Source organism: Varanus komodoensis, unplaced genomic scaffold (assembly GCF_004798865.1).
Source record: "Varanus komodoensis strain SLA01 unplaced genomic scaffold, ASM479886v1 scaffold73, whole genome shotgun sequence".
In the NCBI taxonomy this organism is placed as follows: domain Eukaryota; kingdom Metazoa; phylum Chordata; class Lepidosauria; order Squamata; family Varanidae; genus Varanus; species Varanus komodoensis.
This window is the reverse complement of record NW_025336386.1, coordinates 2,162,289-2,188,871: the sequence shown is the minus strand read 5'-3', so window position 1 is coordinate 2,188,871 and position 26,583 is coordinate 2,162,289. Positions and strand designations below refer to the sequence as shown.

Genomic DNA, 26,583 nt, shown 5'->3' with positions numbered 1-26,583 from the left:
ATCACAGTTTCTTATTTTTGTATAATTGATATATTTTTTTATCCTGTCCTTCCAAGGTGTTCAGTAAGTTCCTCCTTTTTATCATTAATAAGAATCAGCTATGCTTGCTAAGAGATCTGGAATGAGCCATTTAGCTTCATGGTCAGCCTGAACCCTGGCTTTTCTCATCTTACATCCAACAGTGGATCCACAACCCTGACTGGTTCCTTTTATGCAACTCTGAGAAATGGAACTAAACAAAAATTGATAGGCTTGGGGCTGAATTTTGAGGGAACAAATTTCTGGGTGGGGGGGGACTATCCATAGAGGAATATAAATAAAAACCTTAATGTCTTAATGTAGACATGTGAAATCTATATAGCTTGTTACTGTTGTGCCTTATATTTACTTTTTTGTACAATCTAAAATCTGTTTTTGAACTGCCTTTGCACAATGCAGGTTTCATGTGCAGATTTCATAATGTGTGAAAGTGCCAATAAAATATCAAAATGTAATATTTAAAATGAAATGTAAGTAAAATTTAAATGAAAGAATGTATTTTTATATTATTCTCATACAGAAAAGAAGCAGACTCTCATACAGATTCAAAAGACTTCAGAACCCTAAGTTTTCCCCAGAAAAGAGGTGTTATATATCAACACATCTTCAATTAAAAATAGCTTTATTGATCACGTCTGTATAGAGTTCTCTAAGTGATTTGCTATAGTTTTAATATTTCATGACATGCTAACATGTTTTCTCTAGTTTCAGGTAAAAAGAATGGCTTATTCCCTCTCAGCACAAAAGTTTGTAGCCATTTCTGATGTGCACCCTAATCTTGCTCATCCTGTAGGTCTTGATATATAAGTACTTTTTGTTCTTCACTGAAACTGTATATAACTGTATTATGTTACTGTAAAATTGTCTTTATATATTCACAGTGTTGGCATAATTATTAGGCACAAAGTATGTTAGCTTCTCTTTGTGTTCCCTCAGAAAGTGAAAACTGATGCTTTTCTTGACCAAGGAGTATGGATATCACAGCCATCAATGTTGACTGGGCAGTTCATTGACTGAAGCATCAGAGACTTCTTTGTATTTTCTTTAAATAGACATTGAGTTGATAATTTCTGCAGAGTCTGCATTATATCATCACAATACATTGAAGAGGCATTCTTTTAGGCTATGGATTGGAAGCTTTACTTACATGGGTATTCCCATTCATGCCCAGCTTCCCTTGACCAATTTTTAAATAAGGCAATATTTTCCATTGCTGGTTGTTATTTCCTAACTGCTGAATATCTCTATCAGATAATCCCAGAGAAAAGGGGAAAAAACTATATTGTAAGGAGCATATGTGCATGTCCACTGCATCTTTGTGTGCTCTGTACATGCAGAATCAGAACGGCATTCCTTTCCATGAATCCTCCTTTTCTTTATTAGAGTAGCGCATCCAGGGTATAATCCTTTGTCTGCTTACCTGAATTCTATCACAATTTATGGAGGGGATGCTCAGTTGACCCTGGGGAGGTTTTACCACCATCATACCCACATGCCAGTTCCCCAAAATTCCACAAGGTAATTTATAGTTGAATTGGCTCCTCTGGGTCCTGGACTCTATTTTAGTCATGCTAGAGCAGGGGTCACCAACCTTTCTGAGCCTATGGACACATTTGACATTTTGAAAAAGTGCTGTGAGAACCAACACAAATTGACTGCTGTAAACCTCTTTACAGAAATGTAAGGAGTACTCTGCGTGTACATGAATGTGCACCTTGTGTGTGTCCTACCCACCAAGGTTCCTCTCTCTCGCTCTCTTTGGCTCTTTTCTTTCTGTCTCTCCTCTTGCCCACACCACATGATGCCTCCTTCTTTCCTTCTTTCTCTTTGGCTTGCTCCCTTTCTTTCGCCTTCCTCTTCCCTTCCTTTTCATTTGCCCTCTGGCCTTTCTCTCTGGCATCTTTCTTACCTTCCTCTCTCATGCTTTCTCTCCCTCCCTGGTTTGTTTCCTTCCTTCCTGCTCCCTGTCTATTGTCCCCTTTTCTCCCCCGCCCCACTTTCTGTCTGTCTGTCTGTCTGTCTGTCTCTAGTCCCACTTTGTTTCTCACTTGTCTCTCAGTCCCTGTGTGACTGAATAAAGCAATTTCCCCATTCATTTGCATGGGGTGAGAAAAAGCTGGGAACGGGGAGTGCTCCTTATACGAGACAGTGGAGATCACTTGTACAGGGAGTAAAAATGCAACAGAGGGGCAAGGCTCACCCTTCCCATTAAGGATCCTTTTTCCTCAAAGGTCCTTGGTGGTGGGGAAGGGGTGTATTTCACACAAGCCATTTCTCAGCAAGGAGTGCTCCCCACAAACACACCCCTTCAAGTGAAAGGAGGAATCATTCCATTCACATGCATAATGGGGAAATAGCTTGGCAGGCACCTCAGCCTGGCCTTATGGGCACAGTGGCACTTGTGGGTGTCACTTCTAGAATACAATGAAGAGGTAGAATATTGGAGTTGCCTATTATGCAGCCGAACTAGTTACTGTAATGGCACTAGTGGCTTATGTTACCACAGGTAGAGAAGCTAAAACCATGCTTCGCTGGCTTGCATGGCATTAGCAGGCTGAAAATCCTTCGCACTGTTGCATATATGCTTACTGCCTTTATAGGCAAGGACTCTAACCTGAATTATTCCCCCCTTGGCTTGACATAGTGCATTGTGCAAGACTAATTCCTGGACCCTGGTTCATTAGTACTTATATCTATTGCCCTCCATTTTATATGATAGGACCAAATCACAACCATATCACAGAGATAAGATAATGGTGCTGAGACTGTGCTACTGAGTCCCATGCTATATTGTCAGAATGCAACAGAACTTAAGCTTGGTTTGTTGGAATACAAAATGTTAAGAAAACTGACTTATAGTGCAATCCTATGTATGTTTAGGCAGAACAAAAGTCCAAAAGCTCCCAGCAAGGCTGGCTGGAGAATGCTGGAATGTGTGGAAGTTTGTTTTGTGGTGTGGTGTTTTTCACTGTCTAAACCTGTGTAGGATTGTAGCCTTAGACTTAAAAAGCTAATCCATATGGAAAAGAGACAACAACTATAATGCAACATCTAACAAAAAAAAGTGGAGTTGCAAGTTTTATGAGAGAGAGAGACAGAGAATACAGTGGTACCTCGGCTCACGAATGCCTCAGTTCACGACTAAAGTGGGTCACGAACAAAAATTTCATAAACATTTTGACTCAGGTCACGAACTCCACATTGGGTAGCAACTGTGGCCATCTCCCCCCCCCCCCCCCTGAGTGGGAAGATGGCCACGATCGTGCTGGGGGAGGGGAGATGGCCAGATTGCGGCCATCTTTCCTGCACAAGCGCAACTGCGATCTCTGCCATCTCCCCTCAAGCATGATCATGCCTATCTCCCCCCCGCCCCCGATGCGCCAGGATGACGGGTGTGTGCAGGGATGCTGGAAGGGCGGGGAGATGGCCGTGATCTTTGTTATTCTTTGTCACTTTGCTTCACATTTTTCTGATTAAACAAAATAGTTACAGAACGGATTAACCTTATTTACATTGAACCTTATGGGGAAATTTAACTTGGCTCATGACCAATTTGGGTCACAACCAGAGTCCTGGAATGGATTAAGTTCGTGAGCCAAGGTTCCACTGTAGGTACCATTTTGAAATTTCTACAGTTCCCTCATTCCTTTTAGATATAGTTTAATGGATTACTTATAATTAGTTGTAGTTGTGTGAATTGTATACCTGAGTTTTATGAATGTTTATTCAGAAGTAAGTCTCATGGCATTCAATAGGGTTGACTCTCAAGTAAATGCATATAGGATAACAGCCTAAAGATTAATAATTCAGGGACTCATAATAGATAACTTTGAATGTGAAAGTCAGATGCAGTTTATTTAAACAGTAGTGACAGTAGCAATGTGTACCTTCCAGTTTTCACTTTTCATCAAATATAACTGGTACACAAATATTGTGAACCTTTTGCTGATTTATCATAAGACTAGTTCTTTCCTTTATGAAAAGTTAAAAGAAAGCATGTGAACTTTTCCAAAGGTTCTCTTGTGGGACAGAAGGTTTATTTTACAACACAGTGAGAAGATTAAACATTTTAAAATGGACTGAGCTAGAACTTACTTTATTGTAGTTTAATTTGGCAAACAAATCTTGCTTTCTATTTAGAAAGTAAATTTAAATATAATTTATTTAATGCCAGGGATTTAAGTTATCAATCTTAAAAGAAGCTAGTAGCAGAAATGTGTGTGTTTGACATAAACAGCTAGCTCCAATAAACTAGACACTACATTATTTTCATGAAATGATATATAAAAGAACAACTATATCACTGTTCTAAGTGATACAAATGCCAAACTTCTAAATGAGCTAAGCTGAAGATAGAAAAAAATAACTGGAGTTTGGAAAATGTCAGCACAAAGTACTGTCAAATAGACACAAAAGTTTCGCTTTTCTGATTTGATTAGTTCAGCAGTGTGGCTAAAATCCCAAACATTTCACATTTGGGAATCATTCCCTCAGAATTAAGGCTATTTATAAGAGGTTGAGGAATGGCTCATCTGTTTTTAATTTAGAATTATGGAATTTCACTCGATTAAAGTACTCTAAATTAAATAATTTTGTAAAGATAAAACTTTAAGAAGACTTTGAAATAAATATTGTTGTAAACAGGGTTGTAAGGCATTAAATGACATTTTGAATTCCAGGAACCAGTTATCTATTATCAACAGAGTTATACACAGGATATGTTGCCATCTAATTAAATTACTGTGAGTCGGGGAAGTTAACATTTTGATTGTGAATTAATAGATTTCACTTTAAAAGAAAACTTTTGGATGCTTAAAGAAATTATGTTCCATTACACACATACTCTGAAGGAACTCATCCAGATAAATACAGGAATAGTTTTCTTGCCCCACCTAGTGACTGAAAGGAACAGAACTCTAAAAGCCTATTTTTCAACAAGTGGGTTGTTCATTTTGTTTGTCTGTGATTGGGTTCACACAACACAAGGGCTAGTTGGTATCCAGGCAAGCTTGGCAAAAGTAGGAAGGGGTTTTGTTTATCTTGCCAAGGAAGTTACTAGCCAGTTGCTGACACCCACAACAGGCTTTATCACTCAGATTCAGACAACAAGACACTCACTGTGGCTAGAAAAACTTCTAGAGCAAGCTATGAATTATTGGAGTGTCTTGTGGACATAAAACAAGCCACCCTGTGGAAAATAGTCTGAGTTTGCACAACACAATACACCATTGTGGGTAACAGCATCTGCCTGCATGTGTCCCAGTCAAAAAAGCCCATTTCCCTGTCAAACCCCCTCTTTGAAAGGAACCCAGAATTATCAGACCTAGCTGTCAGAATCCTTTCCCTCACAAAAAGTGCACAAAAAGGCACATACACTTTTGCACTTTCCTGAGCACCTAGAGTCTTGGGGGAAAGTGCAAAATGTGCATTGCTACCTTAAGGATTGTCAGGGTGAAAAAAGAAAAGTATCTTGCTGCAAAAGTAGTATAAATTAGAATATCCCCTTTTGTGAGCCAAGATCACTCATGCCTTTGGTTTCTTTTGACAGCTTATCTTTTGGAAACCATCCAAATAAAGCAAAGGGTGTGAGGAAGCCTATTTGGGGCAATGTCCAAGGCTGCTCCTTTACAGCAGGACCCCTTCCCCCAACATTCCCCCATTTAAAGTTTCAAATTCCCACCATCAAAAACCTGCAAACTACACTCTGCAGTTGTATAGTGTAGCCATATTTTTTGTATTCATCCTAATGTTTAAGAAGAAACTGTTTTTAAGAACATAAAACATGTTGTGCACAAAGAAATGCTTTGACAGAATCCCTAAGGTGCCACTCTGATACTTTGAAGGGACTGTCAGTTGCTGTCAAAACAGGATTTGAGAAGGCTGGCTGTCTCCACCTTGGGGGAGAATTCATGGAGATATAGAAATTAATGTGAGATGCTTTCAAAATGTGAAAAAAAGCAACAGAAATACAGCCACTTACCTATAATTATAACATGGAAGGTCTGAGAAAATCACACGGTCCTCATCAGGTTGATTCACAGACCATTCCCCTAACTGGTCTGGTATGATCTTACTCCCCATTGTGCCTTCATTACTAGTACAAATAGCTTTGTACATTGTACTTCTGGTCTGAGAAAAAAAAGCTAGATACATTTTCAGGTAAGCTTTCTCCTTATATAAAGGCAAACAGATATGGGTGTTTTTTAAATAACATATGTAACTTGTCAATCCTTTCATATACAGAGGGAACTACTTATATTGTTAATCTGTTAATACTTCTGTAGAGCAATTGCATAAAAATAGCAACAGTGGTACTTTTTATTATTGAAGGAATACAAAACCTGTGAAATCAAACCCATCCTGAACATCTGAATTTTATGTATATATTTTGTAATCTCTTTTTTTTCTCCTAGAGTATAATTGGTGTGGTAATTAGGAAAACAGATGCCAAAGCCTTTCCAGACAGAAAAAGTAAAAGTTCTTTTTAAGGCATTAAACCTCTGTTGCTTAGTCTTCATTTTTCTGTCAGTGATTCCTCTAACTAAACCGCATGCATATAATTGGATGGTAATTTTTTCTGGACAAACGACGTTGAAATGTTGATGAAGATTACACAGAATAAGAGAAGTAACAAGAAATTAAGGGGAACAAGCAGCCTCTCAACTCTGTTTACCTTTCACTGTTGCCTGCACTTGTAGTCTTTTTAAAGGCAGATGCTTCAACTAAGTTTGGAGCACTGGCCCTCTCCCACTATTTCTGGGACATCTAATAACTATTTTATACTTAGTTCAATGTATAAGTTCAATGCAAAGTTTATTTTCAAAGCAGTAGAGCACTTGCTATCAACTTCTTTGTATAAAACTTAATTGAGGTGACTCTAGCCCATTTTTCCGTTCATGAAAAGAAGTTTTGCATGTTTGTTTTCTTTTTTTAATTTGGTGACCTCTAGTGGTATGAACAAGATGGCTCTACTTTATTGCATGTTTTTACGTATTTCTAATTTAGATGCTCCATTAGCTATATCCAGCATGTTGAGCTTCTAGATGTCCCTTTGTCTCTGATCCCAAGGTTCTTTTTTGTTGCTGCTCCAGTCTCCACATTCCCTAACAGTATGTCATATACACATTTTAAAAAAAGAAAGAAATTGGGCACCCCTCCTTCCTCCAAGAGCACCTGAGACTGTGGTGCTGACAGCCCCCCTCCTCTGCACAACAGCAAGTAGCTGGGATCGATGACAGCACCAGTGTTCCATTTTATTTGCACTGATTTGTGCCATGATTTAAAAGGAGAATGTAACAATAAGCATAGATTATATTACCGCATGCCTGACACTAAATGCAAACTTTTAACTGATTTTTTAAAAAATCCCTCTTCTCTCTGCAGACATTGGATCAGAAAGGTACACTTTTGGTTTTACTGTTCGTGATTCGCCATCTTACTTCATAAATGTAAATTGTTGGGGAAGAGAAGACTACATTAAATTACTTACAGAAAGCTTTCGAGTTGGTGACTGTGGTAAGCTGAACTTTATTCTGAACATATTTCAATTTAACTGCTGTTCCACTCTTCAAATTCATATGATTTTGTGGCCTAGGAGTTGCTTACCGTTTAACTGGAAACAAAATGTTCAAATTGTCTGAACAAGAGGGGAAAAAGTAAACTTAACAATATATTCAAATGTAGCAAAACTATCATCAAAAGACATAGAACAAAACAAAATCTCCTAGATTTCCTTGAAGATCCTAAGTTGTTATTATGTTTCCTTCTGCTAAGAATGGTATGCAATAATAATAAAATTTAGGTCAGACCCAGAGTTAAGTATTTAAGGGTGCAATCATATGATCAGATACCAGGGAGTAAGGACCATTGAACACAGTAGGATTTACTTCTAAGAAATATGCACAGGATTGCAATGCTCTGCATAGCTCCTTCATTTCAATGGATCTCCCATGAAATTAATGGGCCTTAACTTTGTCCTGATTGTGCCACATTTATATGGCTAAAACCATTATATATTTCAAAAAACTTGCTTGCAGGCTTACAATCTAAAATAATGTTATTTTTCCATAATATTTAATTCTACTATGATAAAACATTAAATTCTGAGGCCTTGGATTGGTATAAAGTTGCTGTTGGACTCCATACTTGTTATCACACATGTTATACAAAGCCTTAGGATTGAGTTGCAAGTGTTACCTGTTTAATATATCGATTGCTGTCACTGAAAGCTTTCTTCCATTTTTTTCTGTTACAGTCATAATTGAAAATCCTTTAGTACTCACAAAGGAGGTTGAAAAGGAAGAAAAATTCAGCCCTTCAACTCCTAGGTAAAGCAAGATTCTTGTGCCTGCAGTAAGGTTAAAATCATGTAGTTACAAGTGGCATACGCAGAGAATTGCTATCAAAATATGTAGACATCACTATTTAAAAATTATATAAGTAAGATAGGGAGTTAATGATCTCCACTATACTGCACAGCTCTCTAACAGCTAGGCAACACTACAATATCATTCAATTATTACTTAAGGTTCTGAGTTATGTAGCATCTTACTTAAGATCCACATCACTTTACAGAAGTTATTCTTGTGTATATAGGTAATACTGTATTGCAGAGGTGCAATGGTTCATCTCTTGTAAAAACTTGCATGTTAATATAACTCTGAAATGTTGCCCAGTTAAGACATTTCCATTAGTACTTTTCCAAAGAATAATCTGGTACAGTTTATCATTTATTTACTGTGGATAAAAAGGCACAAAATAGGGTAATCCTTAACACAAAAGCCATGGTGGGTTGGTTGTTCTGTGAACATCACACAATGTGCTTGACATTGGGCTTGAACTGAGTTGTGCACTCCCTCCCTTCCTTATGCCTTTGTCCTCCACACATATCCCAGAGGAAACCCTGACAGGACCAAAACACTGTGATCAGTGACTGTTTTTGGCTTTCTACAGCTTTTTTGCACTTTAAACTTTTTGAAGCGAGATCTTGAAATCCCCATTTTGTCAGTCACTGACAGCCTCTGCAGAGTGCCTTACTTGCACCTTGGAGGAGGTTTCAGAAACACCTCTCCCCCTTTAGGCAAACAAAAGTTTAATTGCACAAATAAGTTTGTATAATTATTTTTAAAACTTTTTGTTACAGTTGCTCAGTTATGTAAGTGGGAATTTGAAGCCTTGTCTAGAGCAATCTTCTTCAGAGTATCTGTGTTGTGTCCCACAGTTTTACAGATGACACCAGAGACCAGTTGGTATTTTTTAAGAGGAGTTTATTACCTGCGCAGGGACCAACACTCTGGTAAGAGTGCAGGTCCCTAGCAGAAGAACAACGGGGTTCTTATACCTTTACAATCGATTACAGTCAAATGAGCGAACAATGGTATATTACAAAGTCACGTAGGCAGCGGCATCAGGTTGAGCAAGCAAGCTGGATACAGAAGCAGAATGGTTTGCGGTTAGTCTATTTTTTTTAAGTTTTATGCCTTTGATGAGCCTTGCCCATTTTCTGAGAGAACGCCCTGGGACAGCTGATAAGCATCCTGTTATGCTAATCCTGTTATGCTAATCCTGTTATGCTAACCTAGTGCCAGGAGGGTCGAGCCTAACATTCTGCTGTGAAGGTGCAGCAGGTGCCAACCCTGAATATTGGCCTGAAGTGGCTTCAGATAGGTTTTTCCCTCCTTTGATTTCTCTTGACAGCTATGGAAAAAGGGTGGTGTGATTTACACCACCTTTGTGGCAATTTCCTTAACTTTTGCTTTTCACCCTGACAGTCCACAAAGTAGTGCACAGTTTGCCCTTCATGCCAAAACTGGTGGTGTTTGGGAAAGTGCAAAAGTGCTTCCTCTTACCTTTTTTGAGGAAATGCACTTTGACAACCCACTTGCCTTTTGATAGCTTTCAAGACAAACACAAGGTGGGGGAATGTTTTGAAACTGTTTTGAGTCAGTGTCCAGGGATGTTGTATGCTGCACCGTGGCAGCCAGTACCCCTTTTCCCCAGGACACTGCCCCAGCTAAAGCTTCAGATTTCCACACTTGTGCAACTCTAAACATCCACAGTTGTCTAGTGTGGCTAAACAAAGTTAAAAATCTAAACTAAATCTAAATATAATTTTATTTGTGCCATTTGTGTGCAATAAAATGTTTGTTAAAGAATCAGCCAGCCACTGTCAGTCCCTTTTCAAGGGGGCACTTTGAGGGAGCTCTGGTTGGCTGCCAAAATGGGTATCACAGAAGCCAGCTTTCAGGGTGGCTTTCTCAATCACTGGAGGAAAAGGTTTAAAATGCAAAAAGCTGTGGGGCAGTCATAAAATGTTCTTGATCATGATGGGGAGCACAGCAGGACAGTGCAAGCCACCCCACAAGGGCCAGGTCAAGCTTGGGAAGAACAACAAGGGGCTTTTGCTGCTCTTGCCAAGCAAGTCGTGTCTGCTAGTCTTTACCCATGGTGGGAATGGTGATCTGGATTCAGACAACACAACAACCCACCATAAGAAAGACAAACCCTATAACAGCCCATGGATCCTTGGGGTTGCTTGTTATTTAAAAAAACACACACACACTGAATGACAACTGGACAGAGTTCAGATGACATGACAACTTTGTGGTTCACTGCCCATGTTGGATTGTCATATTGCACAAACTAGGTCATAGTATGAATCCAAACTGCACTTGCTGTAAGCATTTGAGGCACAAAATTCTCTCAATTATTGTCCATTATTTTTGCAAACCCTGAAAGATTGTTGCTGTTGTTGTTAGTCGCGAAGTCGTGTCTGATCCATCGCAACCCCATGGACAACATTCATCCTCCTCCGCCATCCCCCAGAGTACACCCAACCCCACACCCAATGCCCTAGTGACTCCATCTAGCCACCTCATTCTCTGCTGTCCCCTTCTCCTTTTGCCTTCCAATGTTCCCAGCATCAGGCTCTTCTCCAGGGAGTCCCTCCTTCTCATTAGGTGGCCAAAATATTTGAGTTTCACCTTCAGTGTCTGGCCTTCTAAAGTGCAGTCAGGGTTGATCTCCTCTAAGACTGACTGGTTTGATCTCCTTGCAGTCCAAGGGACTTGCAGGAGTCTCCGCCAGCACCACAATTCAAAGTACTCAATTCTTCAGCGCTCAGCCTTCCTTATGGTCCAGCTTTCACAGCCATACATTGCAACTGGCTGAACCATGGCCTTGACTGTATGCACTTTTGGTGGCAGGGTGATGTCTCTGCTTCTTAGTATGCTGTCTAGATTTGCCATAGCTTTCCTCCCCAGGAGCAAGCATCTTTTAATTTCTTGGCTGCAGTCCCCATCTGTGGTGATCTTGGAGCCCAGGAAAATAAAATCTGTCCCTACCTCCATTTCTTCCCCACCTATATGCCAGGAAGTGAGAGGACCGGATGCCATGATCTTAGTGTTCTTAATGTTGAGTTTCAAAACAACTTTTGCACTCTCCTCCTTCACCCGCATCAAGAGACTCTTTAGTTCCTCTTCACTTTCTGCCATTTAGAGTGGTATCATCTGCATATCTGAGGTTGTTGATATTTCTCCCAGCAATCTTAATTCCAACTGGAGATTCATCTAGCCCCACCTTTCTCATGATGTGCTCTGCATATAAGTTAAATAGGCAGGGCGACAGTATACAGCCTTGCCAAACTCCTTTCTCAATTTTGAACCAATCAGTGGTTCCATGTCCAGTTCTCACTATTGCTTCTTGACCCACATATAGGTTTCTCAAGAGACAAATAAGATGGTCAGGTACTCCCATTTCTTTAAGAACTTGCCACAATTTGTTGTGATCCACACAATCAAAGGCTTTAGCATAGCCAATGAAGCAGAAGTAGATGTTTTTCTGGAACTCACTAGCTTTCTCCATGATCCAGCATATGTTGGCAATTTGATCTCTAGTTCCTCTGCCTCTTCGAAATCCTGCCTGAACTTCTGGTAGTTCTCGGTGCACATACTGCGGGAGCCCAGCTTGCAGGATTTTGAGCATAACTTGGCTAGCATGTGAAATGAGTGCAATGGTGCGGTAGTTTGAACATTCTTTGGAATTGCCCTTCTTTGAGATAGGAATATAAACTGACCTTTTCCAATCCTGTGGCCACTGTTGAGTTTTCCAAATTTGCTGGCATATTGAGTGTAGCACTTTTACTGCATCATCTTTTAAGATTTTGAATAGCTCGGCTGGAATACTGTCACCTCCACTAGCTTTGTTGTTGCTCAGACTTCCTAAGGCCCATTTGACTTCACATTCCAGGATGTCTGGCTCGAGGTCAGTGACCACCCCATCGTGGTTATCGGGGATGTTAAGCACCTTCTTGTATAGTTCTTCTGAATAATCTTGCCACCGCTTCTTAATCTATTCTGCCACTGTTAGGTCCCTGCCATTTTGGTCCTTTATCATGCCCATCTTTGCATGAAACCTGCCCTTCATATCTCCAATTTTCTTGAAGAGATCTCTGGTCCTCCCTATTCTATTGTTTTCTTCTATTTCTTTGCACTGGTCATTTAAGAAGGCCTTCTTATCTCTTCTAGCTGTTCTCTGGAATTCTGCATTCAATTGGGTGTATCTTTCTCTTTCTCCCTTGCCTTTCGCTTCCCTTCTTTCCTCAGCTATTTGTAAAGCTTCCTCAGACAGCCATTTTGCTTTCTTGTATTTCTTTTTCTTTGGGACAGCTGCTACCTCTTGTACAATGCTGCGAACCTCCGTCCATAGTTCTTCAGGCACTCTGTCTATAAGATCTAATTCCTTAAATCTATTTGTCACCTCTACTGTATATTCATCAGGGATATGATTTAGGTCATACCTGAGTGGTCTAGTGCTTTTCCCTACTTTCTTCAATTTAAGCCTAAATTTTGCAACAAGAAGCTCATGATCTGAGCCACAGTCAGTTCCTGGTCTTGTTTTTACTGACTGTATAGAGCTTCTCCATCTTTGGCTGCAGAGCACATAGTCAATCTGATTTCTGTGTTGACCATCTGGTGATGTCCATATGTAGAGTCGTCTCTTGGGTTGTTGGAAAAGAGTGTTTGCTATGAACATCGTATTCTCTTGACAAATTCCTACCAGCCTGTGCCCTGCTTCATTTTGTACTCCAAGGCCAAACTTGCCTGTTATTCCAGTTATCTTTTGGCTTCCTACTTTAGCATTTAAATGATGATAAGGACATCATTTTTTGGTGTTAATTCTAGAAGTGGTTGTAGGCCTTCATAGAACCGGTCAACTTCAGCCTCTTCAGCACCAGTGGTTGGGGCATAGACTTGGACTATTGTGATGCTGAATGGTTTGCCTTGGATTCGAACTGAGATCATTTCTGTCGTTTTGGAGATTGTATCCCAGTACTGCTTTTCCTACTCTTTTGTTGACTATGAAAGCTACTCCATTTCTTCTGAGGGATTCTTGCCCGCAGTAGTATACCTGATGGTCATCTGAATTAAATTCACCCATTCCTGTCCATTTTAGTTCACTGATTCCTCAGATGTCGATGTTCAGTCTTGTCATCTCTTGTTTACCACATCCAGCTTCCCTTGATTCATGGATCTTACATTCCAGGTTTCTGAGTATAGATCTTTGGAGCATCAGACTTTCCTTTCACCACCAGATACATCTGCAACTGAGTGTCCTTTCGGCTTTGACCCAGTCGCTTCATTCTTTCTGGCGCTACTAGTACTAGCCCTCCGCTCTTCCCCTTCCCCAGTAGCATATTGGACACCTTCCGACCTGAGGGACTCATCTTCCAGCATCATATCTTTCTGCCTTTTGGTGCTGTCCATGGGGTTTTCATGGCAAGGATACTGGAGTGGGTTGCCATTTTCTTCTCCAGTGGATCACGCTTTGTCAGAGCTCTCTGCTATGACCTGTCCATCTTCGGTGGCCCTGCACGGCAGAGCTCATAGCTTCATTGAGCTACACAAGCTCCTTCGCCATGACAAGGCAGTGATCCATGAAGGAGCCCTGAAAGATACTCACTGCTTAATATATCCTGTGATGTATCCTACCACAATAAGTGTATGGGAAAGAATTGTTTGGTGTTCGTTTTGCTGTATTTGTCTACTGCCAAGCTCAAAGCAGCTTACATTACTCTCCTTCTTCCTCTTTTATCCCCATATTAGCTATATGACATAGATTAGGCTGAGACTTAGTGTGTGGCCTGGGGTCACCTGGCTAGGTGTGTCTTATAGCACAATCTTACACATGCATACTTGAAAATAAATCCCACTGAGTTCAATGTGGTGTAGTCCCCAGTCAGTGGGTACAGGATTACAGTCAATTGCACCTTCAATTAGTCACCAAACTAGACCTCTGAATTGTTGCTTTGAAAACAGGATGTTTGCAGAATTTGATTATGGAAACCATTCTACTTCTACATAATTTCTGAGGAACTTTGAGTAGGTGAATACTTTTGCCAGACACCAGGAAGCCATTTCAGAGTTTTTAGTAGGAACTCTGTTAATCAAAAGGTTGGCCTATATTTGAACATTCAGCCATGACACACTTGTATTGATAGAACTACAGCCTACAACAGAGTCCCTGTTTTCAGGTGTTAGACTTGACAGACCAATAAAACTTGTATTGCATGTAATTTTCACAACATCAGTATAACACAAGGATAACAACAGCTCATAGTATAGAAATCAGAATGATGGATTACGTGTTATATATCTGTATGTCAGCTGCTACAAGCTACTGGTCAGCGAGAATCATTCTGTTGTCCGAATATGCTCCTGCTATGAGGTAGACCCCAAACTGCTGTCTGTGTTGAATCTACCTGTGAAGGACCCTCAAGATTTTTACTGTCTGGGGGATATCGTGGCCAATGGACAGAACCTGGATGGAAGAATAATTAATGTTCTTGCAGCCATTAAGTCAGTAAGTCAGAAAAACCATACAATTTGGAGAGTTTCTGCCATAGATTAGTATCTAATTGATTCCTGTATGATAAGAATTTATTGGATCTTCTTTCATTTCAATCAGCATGGCATGATTTAGTGCTAAGAAAAGTTAACAAGCAACATGAATGAAAAGTTTCTAAAGTAATATTCAATAAAAGCTTCATATATCTGCAATGGTGTACTGACACAGCATGGCAATATGAGGAGACTTACCTAAAGCTTTTTTTTACATCTACACACAGATAAATATTATCCTTAATTGGTTTATTGAATTAATACTCATACTCACGTCTAGCTGAAATTTCCCTGTATTTCTTTAATCTTAAAAAAAACAACAACATTTGCTAAGGGCATAATCCACTGGGAAACTGTCCTGCACAGGCGTCACAGATCAGTAGACTGTTTGACAAGATATGCATGAATATAAAATTGAGATCAAAATTAGTCTTTTCACTTTACTAAGGTTGGTGAGCCAAAGGTTTTCACCACTTCAGACAGACGGACAGGTCACAGATGTGAAATATGGCTGTATGATGAAACAGAATCTTCCTTTGCAATGATATGGTAAGCTGCATTCTAAATCACAATTCCACTATACCCATTAATATAAATGACTACATGGAATGTCAGTATGTATTGCTACCATTAACTGAAGCTGCTTGTTAATTGTGTGCCCTCTGTGATTATACACCAATGTTCATTAAATGGCAGGAATATCCATTAACCTCTATTATATATAAGGCTGCTGAATCAAATGGCTTTTAATATATTACCTATTTCTATAAGTTATTGACAAATTTTCCTCTCAGGAGAGGCAGGGAGAAACAGAGCTGCAAATCCATTATGACAGGTCATCATCGAGATGAGGAAATAAAAGAAGCCATTTAGTTAGGCTACTGATTATCTTACTTGCTCAGAGCTAAATATTGTCTAGCACCATCCATAGATCAATGTATGCATGAATGTTAGTATGAGGATATTTATAGGTAAATAATATTTAATAAGCTGAGCTCTAGTGGAGCAGACTTAAGGTCAACCTAGTCCAACATCCTGTTTGCAACAGTGACCAGCAAGTGCCTCCATGAAGTCTCAGAGCAAAGCATGATTGAAGCCTTTTCCTATTTTTCAACATTCTTCTGCCCATCCCTGGTATCTGCCATTCAGTAGCATACTACCTCTCAATCTAGAATGTTCATTATGCTCAGGAATACAGAACCCCTGTCAGTCTAAGGGGTTTTTATTTTATTCCATTTTATTTTGGAGAAGTTCTTAAGTGACACAGACAAGTTCCTGGGATATCCCTCCCATGTCTGACACTGCAGAAGGACCCCTTAGAATCGTGCATTTTGGCTGGGCAGGCTCTTTGAAGAGCAATGCCAGCTGCTTTCTCTGACCATGCAACTTACCAATAAAGAGGATTGTGCAACACAGTAAGGGGTGGGGAGACACATCGCTAGAAGGGATGGGCAGTGCGCTGCAGAAGCGTGAAGGAGAAGGTGAGCGTTGGACAGAGTAAAAAGAAAGGGAAAAGATGTTTTGGAAATGTTGGGAGGGCAGGAATGTGGTAAAGTGAATGGGTAAAGGATCTGATTCCTTTAACCCTCCACCCACTTAAACTATGCTTGCCAGTTTCCCATGACGTGACAACCCTCAAGCAGAAATTCAGTATGCAAAATAGCTGCATATAGTACAATTTCACCATTGTTAACATTTCCATTGTTAACCCCGGTCTGTCATGTAAACCAGGTCATTATGTTGTATGTTTTTAATATCTGGTAACTTTCCTGATTTTACAAAATAGAAACTTGTAAATTAACAGATATTTAAAAAAAAAGCCATGTTTGTATTAATTAAACACTATTAAATCTTTAGCTGGGATAATGAATCAATCCAACTTGCACAGAGCTGGCTACCTCAAGAAACAGGTATTATTAATTTTTAATTGCAGAATGTATTTATCTGAGAGTAAAACTTCACCAAAACTAACACCTAGAACTCTAATATTCCTTCCTAGTGATATTTGCATCAGATTTAAGAATAAACTTTGACAAATTTAGAAACTGCATGGTTGCAACTGTAATCTCAAAAACTATAATTACTACTCAGCCTGGTAAGAGAGTGCTAAGACTTTTATTTGTCATAAAATGCATTATAATAGTCTACTGTTTTAATACAATAGTAGTTTAAGTTTTTATATTAAGGTTTTATATTAAGGCAAGCTCAAGGAACCAAGGTCCAACTTGGATGCCAAGAAGTATTTCCTGGCAGTTAAGACCCCTAGGGTATGGAGTGGGCTTCCACGGGAAGTGGTTGATGCCCCATCGGTGAGCATGTTTAAGGATAGGCTGAACATGCACATGGCAGACATGTTGTGAGCGGAGCCAGCTAGAGCCACGGGTCAGACTAGATGGCCTGGGAGGCTCCTTCTGACTCACTCTGTTTCTGTGTTTCTATGTTTCCTTGCTGCCCCTTATGTTTGAAACTGCCTCTCATATATGCTTTCTCATATCTGATATAACTACCATAACTGCATGGTATCATTCCCCTCTCTCTTTTCAAATCTCTCCTCAAAACCCTGTTTGTGTATAAAGCCTTGACAGAAACTCATAGGCCACATGCTAGAAAGGGAAAGGACTTTGTCCAAGAGCTTCAGCAGCAACTTTCAGAAAGAGTAGACAATTCCGAGATAGATGCATAAAGCACCTTTGTAAGTTTAATTTTGTAGCAGAAGTTGACCATAATACACAAGGCCAAGTTAAGGTAAATTTTTGTATTAAGTATTTTTGCACTATAAAGGCTAACTTTCATTAATATTGATTTTTAAAATATCTTTTTAAAGATACACCAGAAGCAAATGTTTTGCTCAGCTTTATAAGAGAAAATGCAGAAATGTTAGATCTGGATGATGACATGGGAGATCAATTCAGAGAGTCCATAAATTGTGAGTGTTCTTCAGGCAAGGGACTGCTTTGACAAATATGTTCCTTGGGACCTTGATTCTGGCTTTTTCCTTTTAAATTAAAAACCTCAGAACCAAGTTGTAGTTTGCTTGGTTCTATCATACGGTCCTAAAAAAAAAAAAAAGATTACCAGGTCTGTTTTGTCCTCATGTACATATCAATCTGAGAAATAGCAACTAAGAATGGTTGAGGGATAAAATGTTATAAATATAATAATATAAATTAATGTTGCATTCACTCATTCTGGCCCAATGAACCAACAGTTGGACTTCAATCTGGGAAACCATAATTAATCTAGAAACTTTAACAGTTTTGTTTATTATACAAATACCAGTGTCAAAAGGCAACATGCAGATAAATCAGCTCTAACTTAATATATCAACTCAAATAATTTACCTTTTATTATTTGAAGTGTTTGTCTTCATGTTAAATTCATTTGTATTGAATCCAAAGTCCACTGAACTGTCTTTTGACTTTAAATCATGTTAGGTTTTTGTTTTTCAAGACAACCTTAATTTTTTCCTGTTCTTTAGTGCAGACAATAGTTGATGTTTTCACAGTGGAGCAATTAAAGATGAAAGCTTTGCAGAATGAGGGGAAAGTAGATCATTTTTATGGCATTATTTTTGCCTACATTTCTACATTGAATATTGATAATGAAACTGCTAAAATAATACGAAACAGATGGTAAGCATGCCATTACCTTCAAAGCACTGTCCTGAACCTTTGTTCTTTTCTCTATGTCAAATCTCTCTGTTCATCAAATCCCTTTCCTCTTCTAATTTTGCATCAGAGCCTTTTCTGAACTACTGTGACCTCCCCTAACATGAATGTCGTAGGATCCTCTGCTCCCCAATCATTCTTCCCAGCCTGCTACTGAAGCATGATAATGTGCATAGACTATTCAGTGGAACACACACATTCTCAGGGTTGGTGATGGCAGTTACGCACATTCCAGTAAAAGTATGAGGAAATATGCTATGGTTTCTCAGGCTGTGGCTATCAGAGCTCCTCCATAGGAGAGTTCTCATTTGAGATCACAGTGACCATAGATGTAAACCAAATATGGTGGGGGGCACATGGTACAAGGAAAAATCTATTGCAGCAGCATCTAGTTGGAGTTTGGCCAGTCTCCTGGCCCTGAGGGAGTTTCTACCCTGGTTTCCAGAAAACATGTTCTGGTACACTCTGAAAGTACAGCTGCAAAACTGCATGAAATTGTGGCCCCTTCTGGCCCCTTCTACCTACAGCTTAGACTGGTAGAATCCTTGTTAGTAAGAACATATGCATGAAATTTTCAGCACACAGTTAAAGAACAGAATCTAACTCCAAGGGTCTTTGGTTCCATCATTCACATTTAGGATGCCATTTAATGATTTAAAGACTTGAAGCAGAGATGATGGGCTCTTTGTATTCTATTTGCTTCTAGTACTTAAGGTATTTTACTCTAGTAGTAAAGAATAAGATGTCTTTACACAATGCAACTTGTTCACAGAGAATTCGGTTACTAGCAATTCAACATGACTACAGGTACTATTTGTTTTTATGCAGATAAAGGGGACAGTCTGTAAATTCTAGTTTAAGAAGAGGTGTGTGCTCCAGAAGTGGATATGGAAAAAAGTTCCATAACAAAAGTTCAGTTTGAAAATCAATTAACTCTGTGCACATTAATTAACAAAAAAAATTATCTTTTTTGCAGTGTTAAGTGTCACTATGTGGTCAATGAAAACACAAACACATGTTCTTTCTGCAGCAGATTGGCTTCCTCCTCAGATGTAATGCCAGGCTTTGCTAGCTTTGATCTGCTAGTTGATCTAACTGACCAAACAGGCACTCTTCATTCCTGTAAGCTCTCAGACACAGTAGCTGAGGAAACTTTTGGTTACACGGTGAGAAATACTGTAGTAGAAATAACTTTGCATCTGGTTATGTTGTGCTAACAAGAAATATTATTCATAGCCTAGTCAAGCTATGTGTGGCATCAGTGCCTGTAACTTTTGGCAACAATCCTGCCTGCAATGAAGCAGACTAACCTAAAAAGAGAAATGTTGCAATGCATTTGCTGATCCCTTAAGACTAGCTTGGTTTTGCTGCCGATTTGAGTATACTTTTCAGAATGAACACTCTGTGGAAGGCAATGAGACTTACTTCTAAGTAAATATGTTAGTACTGTGATAATTACACCATACTAAACTTATACTAAAATTATAATTTGGTTATCTATTTATTCACAAATACATTTTTCCATTCAGTTTTTCTTTTCATGTACTCTTTTTTCCCCCACTTCAAGGAATTATGAAAAACTGCAGTGGGATACTTAAGTTGTTATTTGGTTTGAAGGAAGATTAGGTTGCCAGTCACTGGATTTTCTCCTGGAAAAGCATTTCTTCTTGTTGGCATGTGCTTCATTTCATGTTTATGTGCCAATTAAATGTTTATGTGCTCAATTTATGAGGCCAATTAAACTGTGGTTACTCTACTAGGTTCAGGAGTTCCAGTCTCTGACAGAAGCTCAAAAGACAACCCTAAAATGGCACTTTCTTTTGGAACGAAGCAAAATTTATTTTAAAGTAAGTATATGAATATTGTTTTAAAGAAAACCCTTATCTGAGGAAGCACTGTTCCCATTAATCTCACCCATAACTGCTTGAAAACTGTCTTTTACTGAGTCAAGAGCTGAGATCTGTAGGAGGACAGCCTTTTTCTTAACAGCAGAGGATAGTATCCTATACTGGGTTGCTCATCCCACTCACTTAAGGCAGAGTCAGACAAATGGACTTTGCATGTCCTTCAGTGGGAGAGCTTCCCTCCCAGTTCCAGTCATGCCTTCATTCCAAAAAGTGAGGTATCAAAAGAACATTGCCAATTTAGAATTATTTTTTTTTGTTACTATTTCTTGTACCTTTTCCTGTATTTCTTTAGGTTCTAAAGTTTTATTGTTTTCTACTCACTAAACAAATAATTATTCTGAAGACGTCAAACATACTGTGTACAAAGTCTTATTTCTCTACAAAGGTTATGTATTTTAGCCCATATTAGAGTTCCAATTCTGTAGCCATTGATAGAAAAAGTCCCATGTTTGGTAATAAAATGTATCTTCTTTTTCCTTAAAAGATAAAGTCAATTTATCCATTTCTGCACAGTCCAATATCTTGTTCAAGATCAAATCTTCAGCTGGTAGCTCTTCATTTCTCCAACACTGCGCATATGCGATCCTTGCCACTGTTATTACATGCAAAGTCAAATATATATTTTGTTTATCGAGATCACTGGGGAGAATGCCTAACAAAAATATTTTTTATTTAAACATTGCAGATCTTTGCAACATTTCCCCCAAGTCATCTGTTTATTTTAACCCAATATTTATTTATTTATTTATTTGCTTTATCACAGGTCCACATGTGATAAAATGTACCAGGTTTCTGTTTACATTTCCAACACTTATTTGACATATTCGGAAACATTTTAGCTAGTCTGTTGGGTGATAGATACCATCTATAAACATTTTATACAAGTTTTCTTTATAGGAAGTTGCCAAAGTTATCTTAACATTTCTTTCCCACAACTTTTGCCACCTCTGCAATTCAATGTTATACCCAAAGTTTTGTGCCTATGTTATCATAGTTTCTTTAACTTGTTCATTTTCCAATCTTTTAATCATTTTTTCATCTGATTTTAAAACTGATCAAAAGTGTTTTGTTCTTTATAGAAACCATACATTTTAAAATCTTTAACGTGTCTCAATTTTATCTGCATTTGATGCTACCAAGAAAGATCAATGCCCCGGTCTTGAAGTTCTTGATTTAATTTCAATTTTCCTTCATTGTCCAACCTGTCATTATAAGTCACAATCTTACTGAAATTTAATGCAGTTGGGTATACAAAAGCTTCCATAGGAGAAAGCCATCTCGGTATCTTATTATAAATTTCTATCTTTATTTTTCCCATACCGAAATCAATGCCTTCCTAATGTAGAGATTTTGAAAATACCCATGAATTTTACACTTCTCATACCACATAAAAGCATGCCAGCCCATTTGTAAGTCGTGACCTTCATGATATAAAATCCTTTTGTTCCTTAATTCTTTTAGCCACACTAGCACACATGCTTGATAATACAACAACCAATCTGGGAGACCAAAACCTCCATTCCATTTGGCCTCCTGGAGCATTTTTATTTTAATTCTTGGTTTCTTCTTTTGCCATATAAATCTCAAAATTTGTGTATTTGAATCATCAAAAAGCTTTTTCTCAATTTTTATGGGAATTGTTTGAAATAAAAACAAAATCCTGGGTAGTATATTCATTCTAACTATAGCTATTCTTCCCAACTTTTCCCCTATTTCTTCAGGCATAACATTAAGAAAAAAGCAGGGCCATGTTCCCAACCAAAAGGGCAGAGAGCCATGTGCTGTCTATTGATACCTTTGAGGGACTATCAGAGGACTGAGGCGGGCTCACCCAGGGAAAACTCTCAGATACCTAGATCCCATAGAGATAAAATATTAGTAATAGCATTCCATCTACTGCTCGGCTCTCCCAACAAGGAGACAAGGAGCAGACTCAGGTGTGACTGGAGTTAGTTTTGGAGATCTCATGTTGAGCTCCCCTCCCTTAATGATTATTGAAGGTTCTGCCCTTCACTCAGAGCTTTGCTGTTGGGTTAGGCAAGTTGTCATAAAGGAGTCAGGTTCTGTGGCCAAGAGTGGGAGCAACAGAAGCTTTCAGTAGGTAGAAAGAAGGTAGGATGCCCCCATTCTTTCCTCTCTTCCCATGCATTGCTCACTTGGGCACCATTTTGTGTAGACACAAGTGAAACAGCAGGGAAACATCACCTTCCTGCCACCCCCTTCCCCCAGTCAGGACAGGTACCTGTTAGATATCAGAGAGATGGTCTTACCAGGTCTGAGAGTTCTACAGATTTGTTTGTAGGAAACATGCATAAGACTGAACACTTTTCTTAGGAGGGATAGGGGATTAAGCTTTACATTTGTTTCAAAAGGTGTTATTTCACACTTACTTCCATAGGTTGTTATTTCAGCCAATTCACGAACTGGATTAAGAGTGAGTCTGCTTTCTTGCAAATTAGCAGATCCTATAGAGGCCAGTCAAAACCTGCCTAGAAAAGAAAAATAAATACCATACCCAGCTTCAAAAAGCAGACAAGTGTGTTTCACTTTCTTGAACTGGTGAAATTACATCTTCTAGACATCTTATTGCAAAGTTACCAAAACCTGTGTTTTGTGTGTCGGTTTTTGTAATGCTGCTTCTCTCTCAAAGATCTAGATGTACTTTCTACTTTTGAAAATGTGTAAGCAAAATTGCATTCTAGGTATAATACATTTGAGAAAATTATGCATATGAAGTTTTAAAATTTTCTCTGTGTGTTTCTTATAATTTCAAATTACCCTTTAAAAGAAGGGAAAGTTAAGTCCCATTCAATCATGAAAGCTGGTGTATAACAGCTTTGGGGAAAAACTCCAGTTTCAAAGCTATCTCAAGTCATTAACTTGCTAAGTGGGCAAAGGCTGAACCCCCTTTCTCTGACCTCCCCCCATTACATATGCAGGCAGTGCGCAGATAATGTAACCCACTTGCAGTCCTGTCAAAGTGCTTCGAACCCTAATTTTCATTTTGCAGAGTGTAGGTAAGTGATACTACTGTGTAAACATTGATTAAGGCAGGCCAAAGACAGAATAATTGTTTTATTGTCACATTAGTATTCATTTCTATCAGATTTCATTGCAAAATATTTTCTAAATTTCATCATATAAAAATATTTTAATAACATTCTCCCTGTTCTTTTCTATGGGCATGGTCTAGCTTGTCAGAACAAAACAATTCCTTCATTCATTGGTTGAGTTTTACAGATAGGACACAGTTACATTTAGATTAAGAACATTTTGAAGCAAAGTGGAATACTTGCTGTGTTCAACCACCTTCCCTATATAATTTTACATTTTTTAAAATATAAAAGAGAGGCACCATTGGCCTGGTTCAGAAATCGCAACAACCCCAGGCTTTCTTGAACAACCACAAAACAAACCTGAGGGGAAACAAGCCAGAAACCTGGGTTTGGATACAATCCCCCTGCCACCCTACCCCACCCACAAACAACAACAGGGATAAAGCGTCTTTGAGCTGTTTAGCTGTTCTAGCTTGTAACAGGAACAGCGGGGCAGTGTGTACTTGTTCATGACAACCCATAACTTAAAAATAATGTGGGTGACTGTGACATGGAACCAGGTCTTTATGTACAGTATCCAACAACACAGGATTTCAGCACTCCTCTCTGTCCTGTCTCTCTCTGCAATAAAAGAGAATCTGGACAAGAAGACAGTTCTATTGGGCAATCATTGAGAAGCTCCATTCCCAGTATCTCACATTCCACAGGAAAAGAATGGTGCCAACATCCTTTTGCACTCCAATCAGAACTAGCAAAGCTCTCTTCTCCAGGAAAAGGGACTATCTCATGTCAGTGTTGGTTCTTCTGCTGTGCTACTCGAAACCGCATGCTGAGCACCCCCTGGATCCCAGCTTCTATTTCATCATTCTCTTCTACTGCAGAAACCCCTTTGGGAGTCCCTGTCAGGATGATATCCCCTTCTTCCAGTGAGATAATTCCACTAATGTAGCTGATGATGTAGGGGATGGAAAATATCATGTTTGATGTATCCCCTTCCTGCCGCAGCTCCCCATTTACCTTCAGCCAGATCTTTAGCTGATGTGGGTCTGGTACCTTCTCCTTGGGCACGAAGTTGCTGACGGGACAAGAAGTATTGAACCCTTTAGCCAATGTCCAAGGAAGTCCTTTCCTCTTGCACTCCTCTTGGATATCCCTGGCTGTCATGTCCAAGCAGAGGGCATAGCCTGCCACCTGGTTCATTGCCACTTCCTGATGAACTGACTGCGTTCTCTTCCCAATCACCACTCCCAGTTCTACTTCATGGTGCAGGTTGGTACAGTAGGCAGGCCGGATGATGGGAGAGCCTTCCCTGACATAAGCAGAGGAAGGCTTGAGAAAGAAAAGTGGCTCAGTGGGGAGTGTGCTCTTCATCTCTTCGGCATGTTCTGCATAATTCCTCCCTACACAAATGATATTCTTGCCCCACTCCCAGAATCTGGTGAAAGGCTTGGAAGAAGACATGCTTCCACACTGTGATAACCCCTTTTCAAAATGCTGAGGTCTGAAGGACAAGTGCAGCTGGCATGCAGGAGCACAATTTCTTCACGTTGATCTGGTTGCTTGCTCAGGCTGGGAGAGACAAAAACAAACCAGTCACAGACCAACATATAGCATTTATACATTCACTTCCCGTTCAGCTTCTTTTGCTACCTGAAATTGTACAAACAGGCTCATACTCACACTTGCTTTCTCAACACATAGCAGTTTGCATGTGCAGAAATATAGGTGAAAACTCAGCACTCATCTCCTAAAAGGCAGCCCCAGAATTTAAGAGCAGCCAAAGCTACCTTGCACAGAGTTAGGCCACTGGTTTATTAGCCCAATACGGCCAACACTGGTGGGTTTCAGGCAGGATGCTTCCCTGGCTCTACCTGAATATACTACTGAGAAGTGAACCAGGGATCATCTGCATGCAAAGCAGCAGCTCTACCACTAAGCTGCACCTAGGCAAGACCCCTCCCGTGATTTGCATTGAGAGTGACCTCATCTTCAGGCACGGAAGATCCACTTCAGATGTTACCAGAGTTCCAGTAAGCTGCAAGTTTCACATGCATGATCTTTACCATTCTTACAACTCTTACTAGCCTTCTACTAGCCAGAAGTAACTAGCCTTCTATCAGCCTGTCTTCCATATAGTTACTGAATAGTTCCAAATAATACGAGTTCCAATTTGTTGGTATTTTGTCCAGAGACTGTGGTACTGAAAGGCATATAAATACTTTAAACACATACAAACATACAATAAAAATAAATACAAATCAAAATGCCCTCTGTCCCTTGGGCTGAGAAATATAATCTTTGAAAAAGAGCGAGAAAGGCACTCTGCCTAAGCAGCCCTTTCCAGCAGGGTCAACGTGAAGGGCAGCTGACTGGTATTACTCAGCAGTGGAGCACAAGGTCAAAGTCACTTCCTAGTTGCACGTACTCCAGGCTCTGATCTGGAAAATCCAGGGCATTTGGGAAAATCTCATCTTTAACACTCACGTTCTCCTTATGCTGAAAGGGGCGCTGTTATTTACTATATCTTTTTCGCGACGCGTGTGGTGGTCACGTGTATGATTAAAACTGTGCACCTATATAAATATGGGCCGAGGGAAAGCCTCTTGAACGCGGGGGGGGGGGGTCTTGAGTAAACACACAAAGCACGGAGATGCCTTGCCGAAGCCCTGTGCTGCCTGAGCCCTCGAAAGCCTGAGCCCAAGTTGGAGAAACCATCTGCCCAGTCGGAGTCACTTGCGCAGCGCGGAGCTCCTTTTCTCAGCTGCGCAGTGCAGAGGGGCAGAGCGGCTACTTACCTTTCACAAGGCCGACGGGGCTGCTGAGAAGGTCCGCCGACGGAAATCGCCCGGCCCCGTCTCCTTTCTCGCAACGGTGCCCCGCCAGCGGCGCCCAGTCCCGCCTCCTTCCAGGCGGCCGCGGAGGGCTGGCTTTGCAGGCCGGGAAAGCCATTGGCTGTCGGAGGCGGGTCAGGGAGGAAAGGGAAGGGGGCCGGGAGGCGCCTGCACCAAACAGAGCG

At 39.8% G+C, this 26,583-nt stretch overlaps 2 protein-coding genes across 2 annotated transcripts; one reads left to right on the top strand and one right to left on the bottom strand.

Annotated features, from left to right (window-relative positions):
* The first annotated feature begins 759 nt into the window (after positions 1 to 759).
* Positions 760 to 23,017, top strand: MEIOB (meiosis specific with OB-fold). The gene is made up of 13 exons (XM_044452567.1): positions 760 to 828; positions 6,453 to 6,510; positions 7,423 to 7,554; positions 8,294 to 8,366; positions 14,703 to 14,898; positions 15,385 to 15,485; positions 16,794 to 16,846; positions 16,936 to 17,031; positions 17,761 to 17,862; positions 18,415 to 18,568; positions 19,581 to 19,770; positions 20,365 to 20,451; positions 22,910 to 23,017. The coding sequence occupies exons 1-13, from the start codon at positions 760 to 762 to the stop codon at positions 23,015 to 23,017; spliced, it is 1,419 nt and encodes a 472-aa protein (XP_044308502.1).
* A 554-nt stretch (positions 23,018 to 23,571) lies between these two features.
* Positions 23,572 to 26,530, bottom strand: FAHD1 (fumarylacetoacetate hydrolase domain containing 1). The gene is made up of 2 exons (XM_044452569.1): positions 26,363 to 26,530; positions 23,572 to 25,136 (listed from the first exon to the last, which is right to left on the bottom strand). Exon 2 carries the CDS (start codon positions 25,026 to 25,028, stop codon positions 24,357 to 24,359), a length of 672 nt encoding a protein of 223 aa, XP_044308504.1. The 5' UTR covers positions 25,029 to 25,136; positions 26,363 to 26,530; the 3' UTR covers positions 23,572 to 24,356.
* Between the last annotated feature and the right edge of the window lie 53 nt (positions 26,531 to 26,583).

What these genes read in the sequence shown, in the direction of transcription:
- FAHD1 (XM_044452569.1), bottom strand. Translation starts at nt 25,028, where the DNA reads ATGTCTTCTTCCAAGCCTTTCACCAGATTCTGGGAGTGGGGCAAGAAT.
- MEIOB (XM_044452567.1), top strand. Translation starts at nt 760, where the DNA reads ATGGCTTATTCCCTCTCAGCACAAAAGTTTGTAGCCATTTCTGATGTG. An exon ending in AGCCTTTCCAGACAGAAAAA is followed by an intron (nt 6,511 to 7,422) that starts GTAAAAGTTCTT and finishes TTCTCTCTGCAG; the next exon opens with ACATTGGATCAGAAAGGTAC. An exon ending in TATAATTACTACTCAGCCTG is followed by an intron (nt 17,032 to 17,760) that starts GTAAGAGAGTGC and finishes ATCTTTTTAAAG; the next exon opens with ATACACCAGAAGCAAATGTT.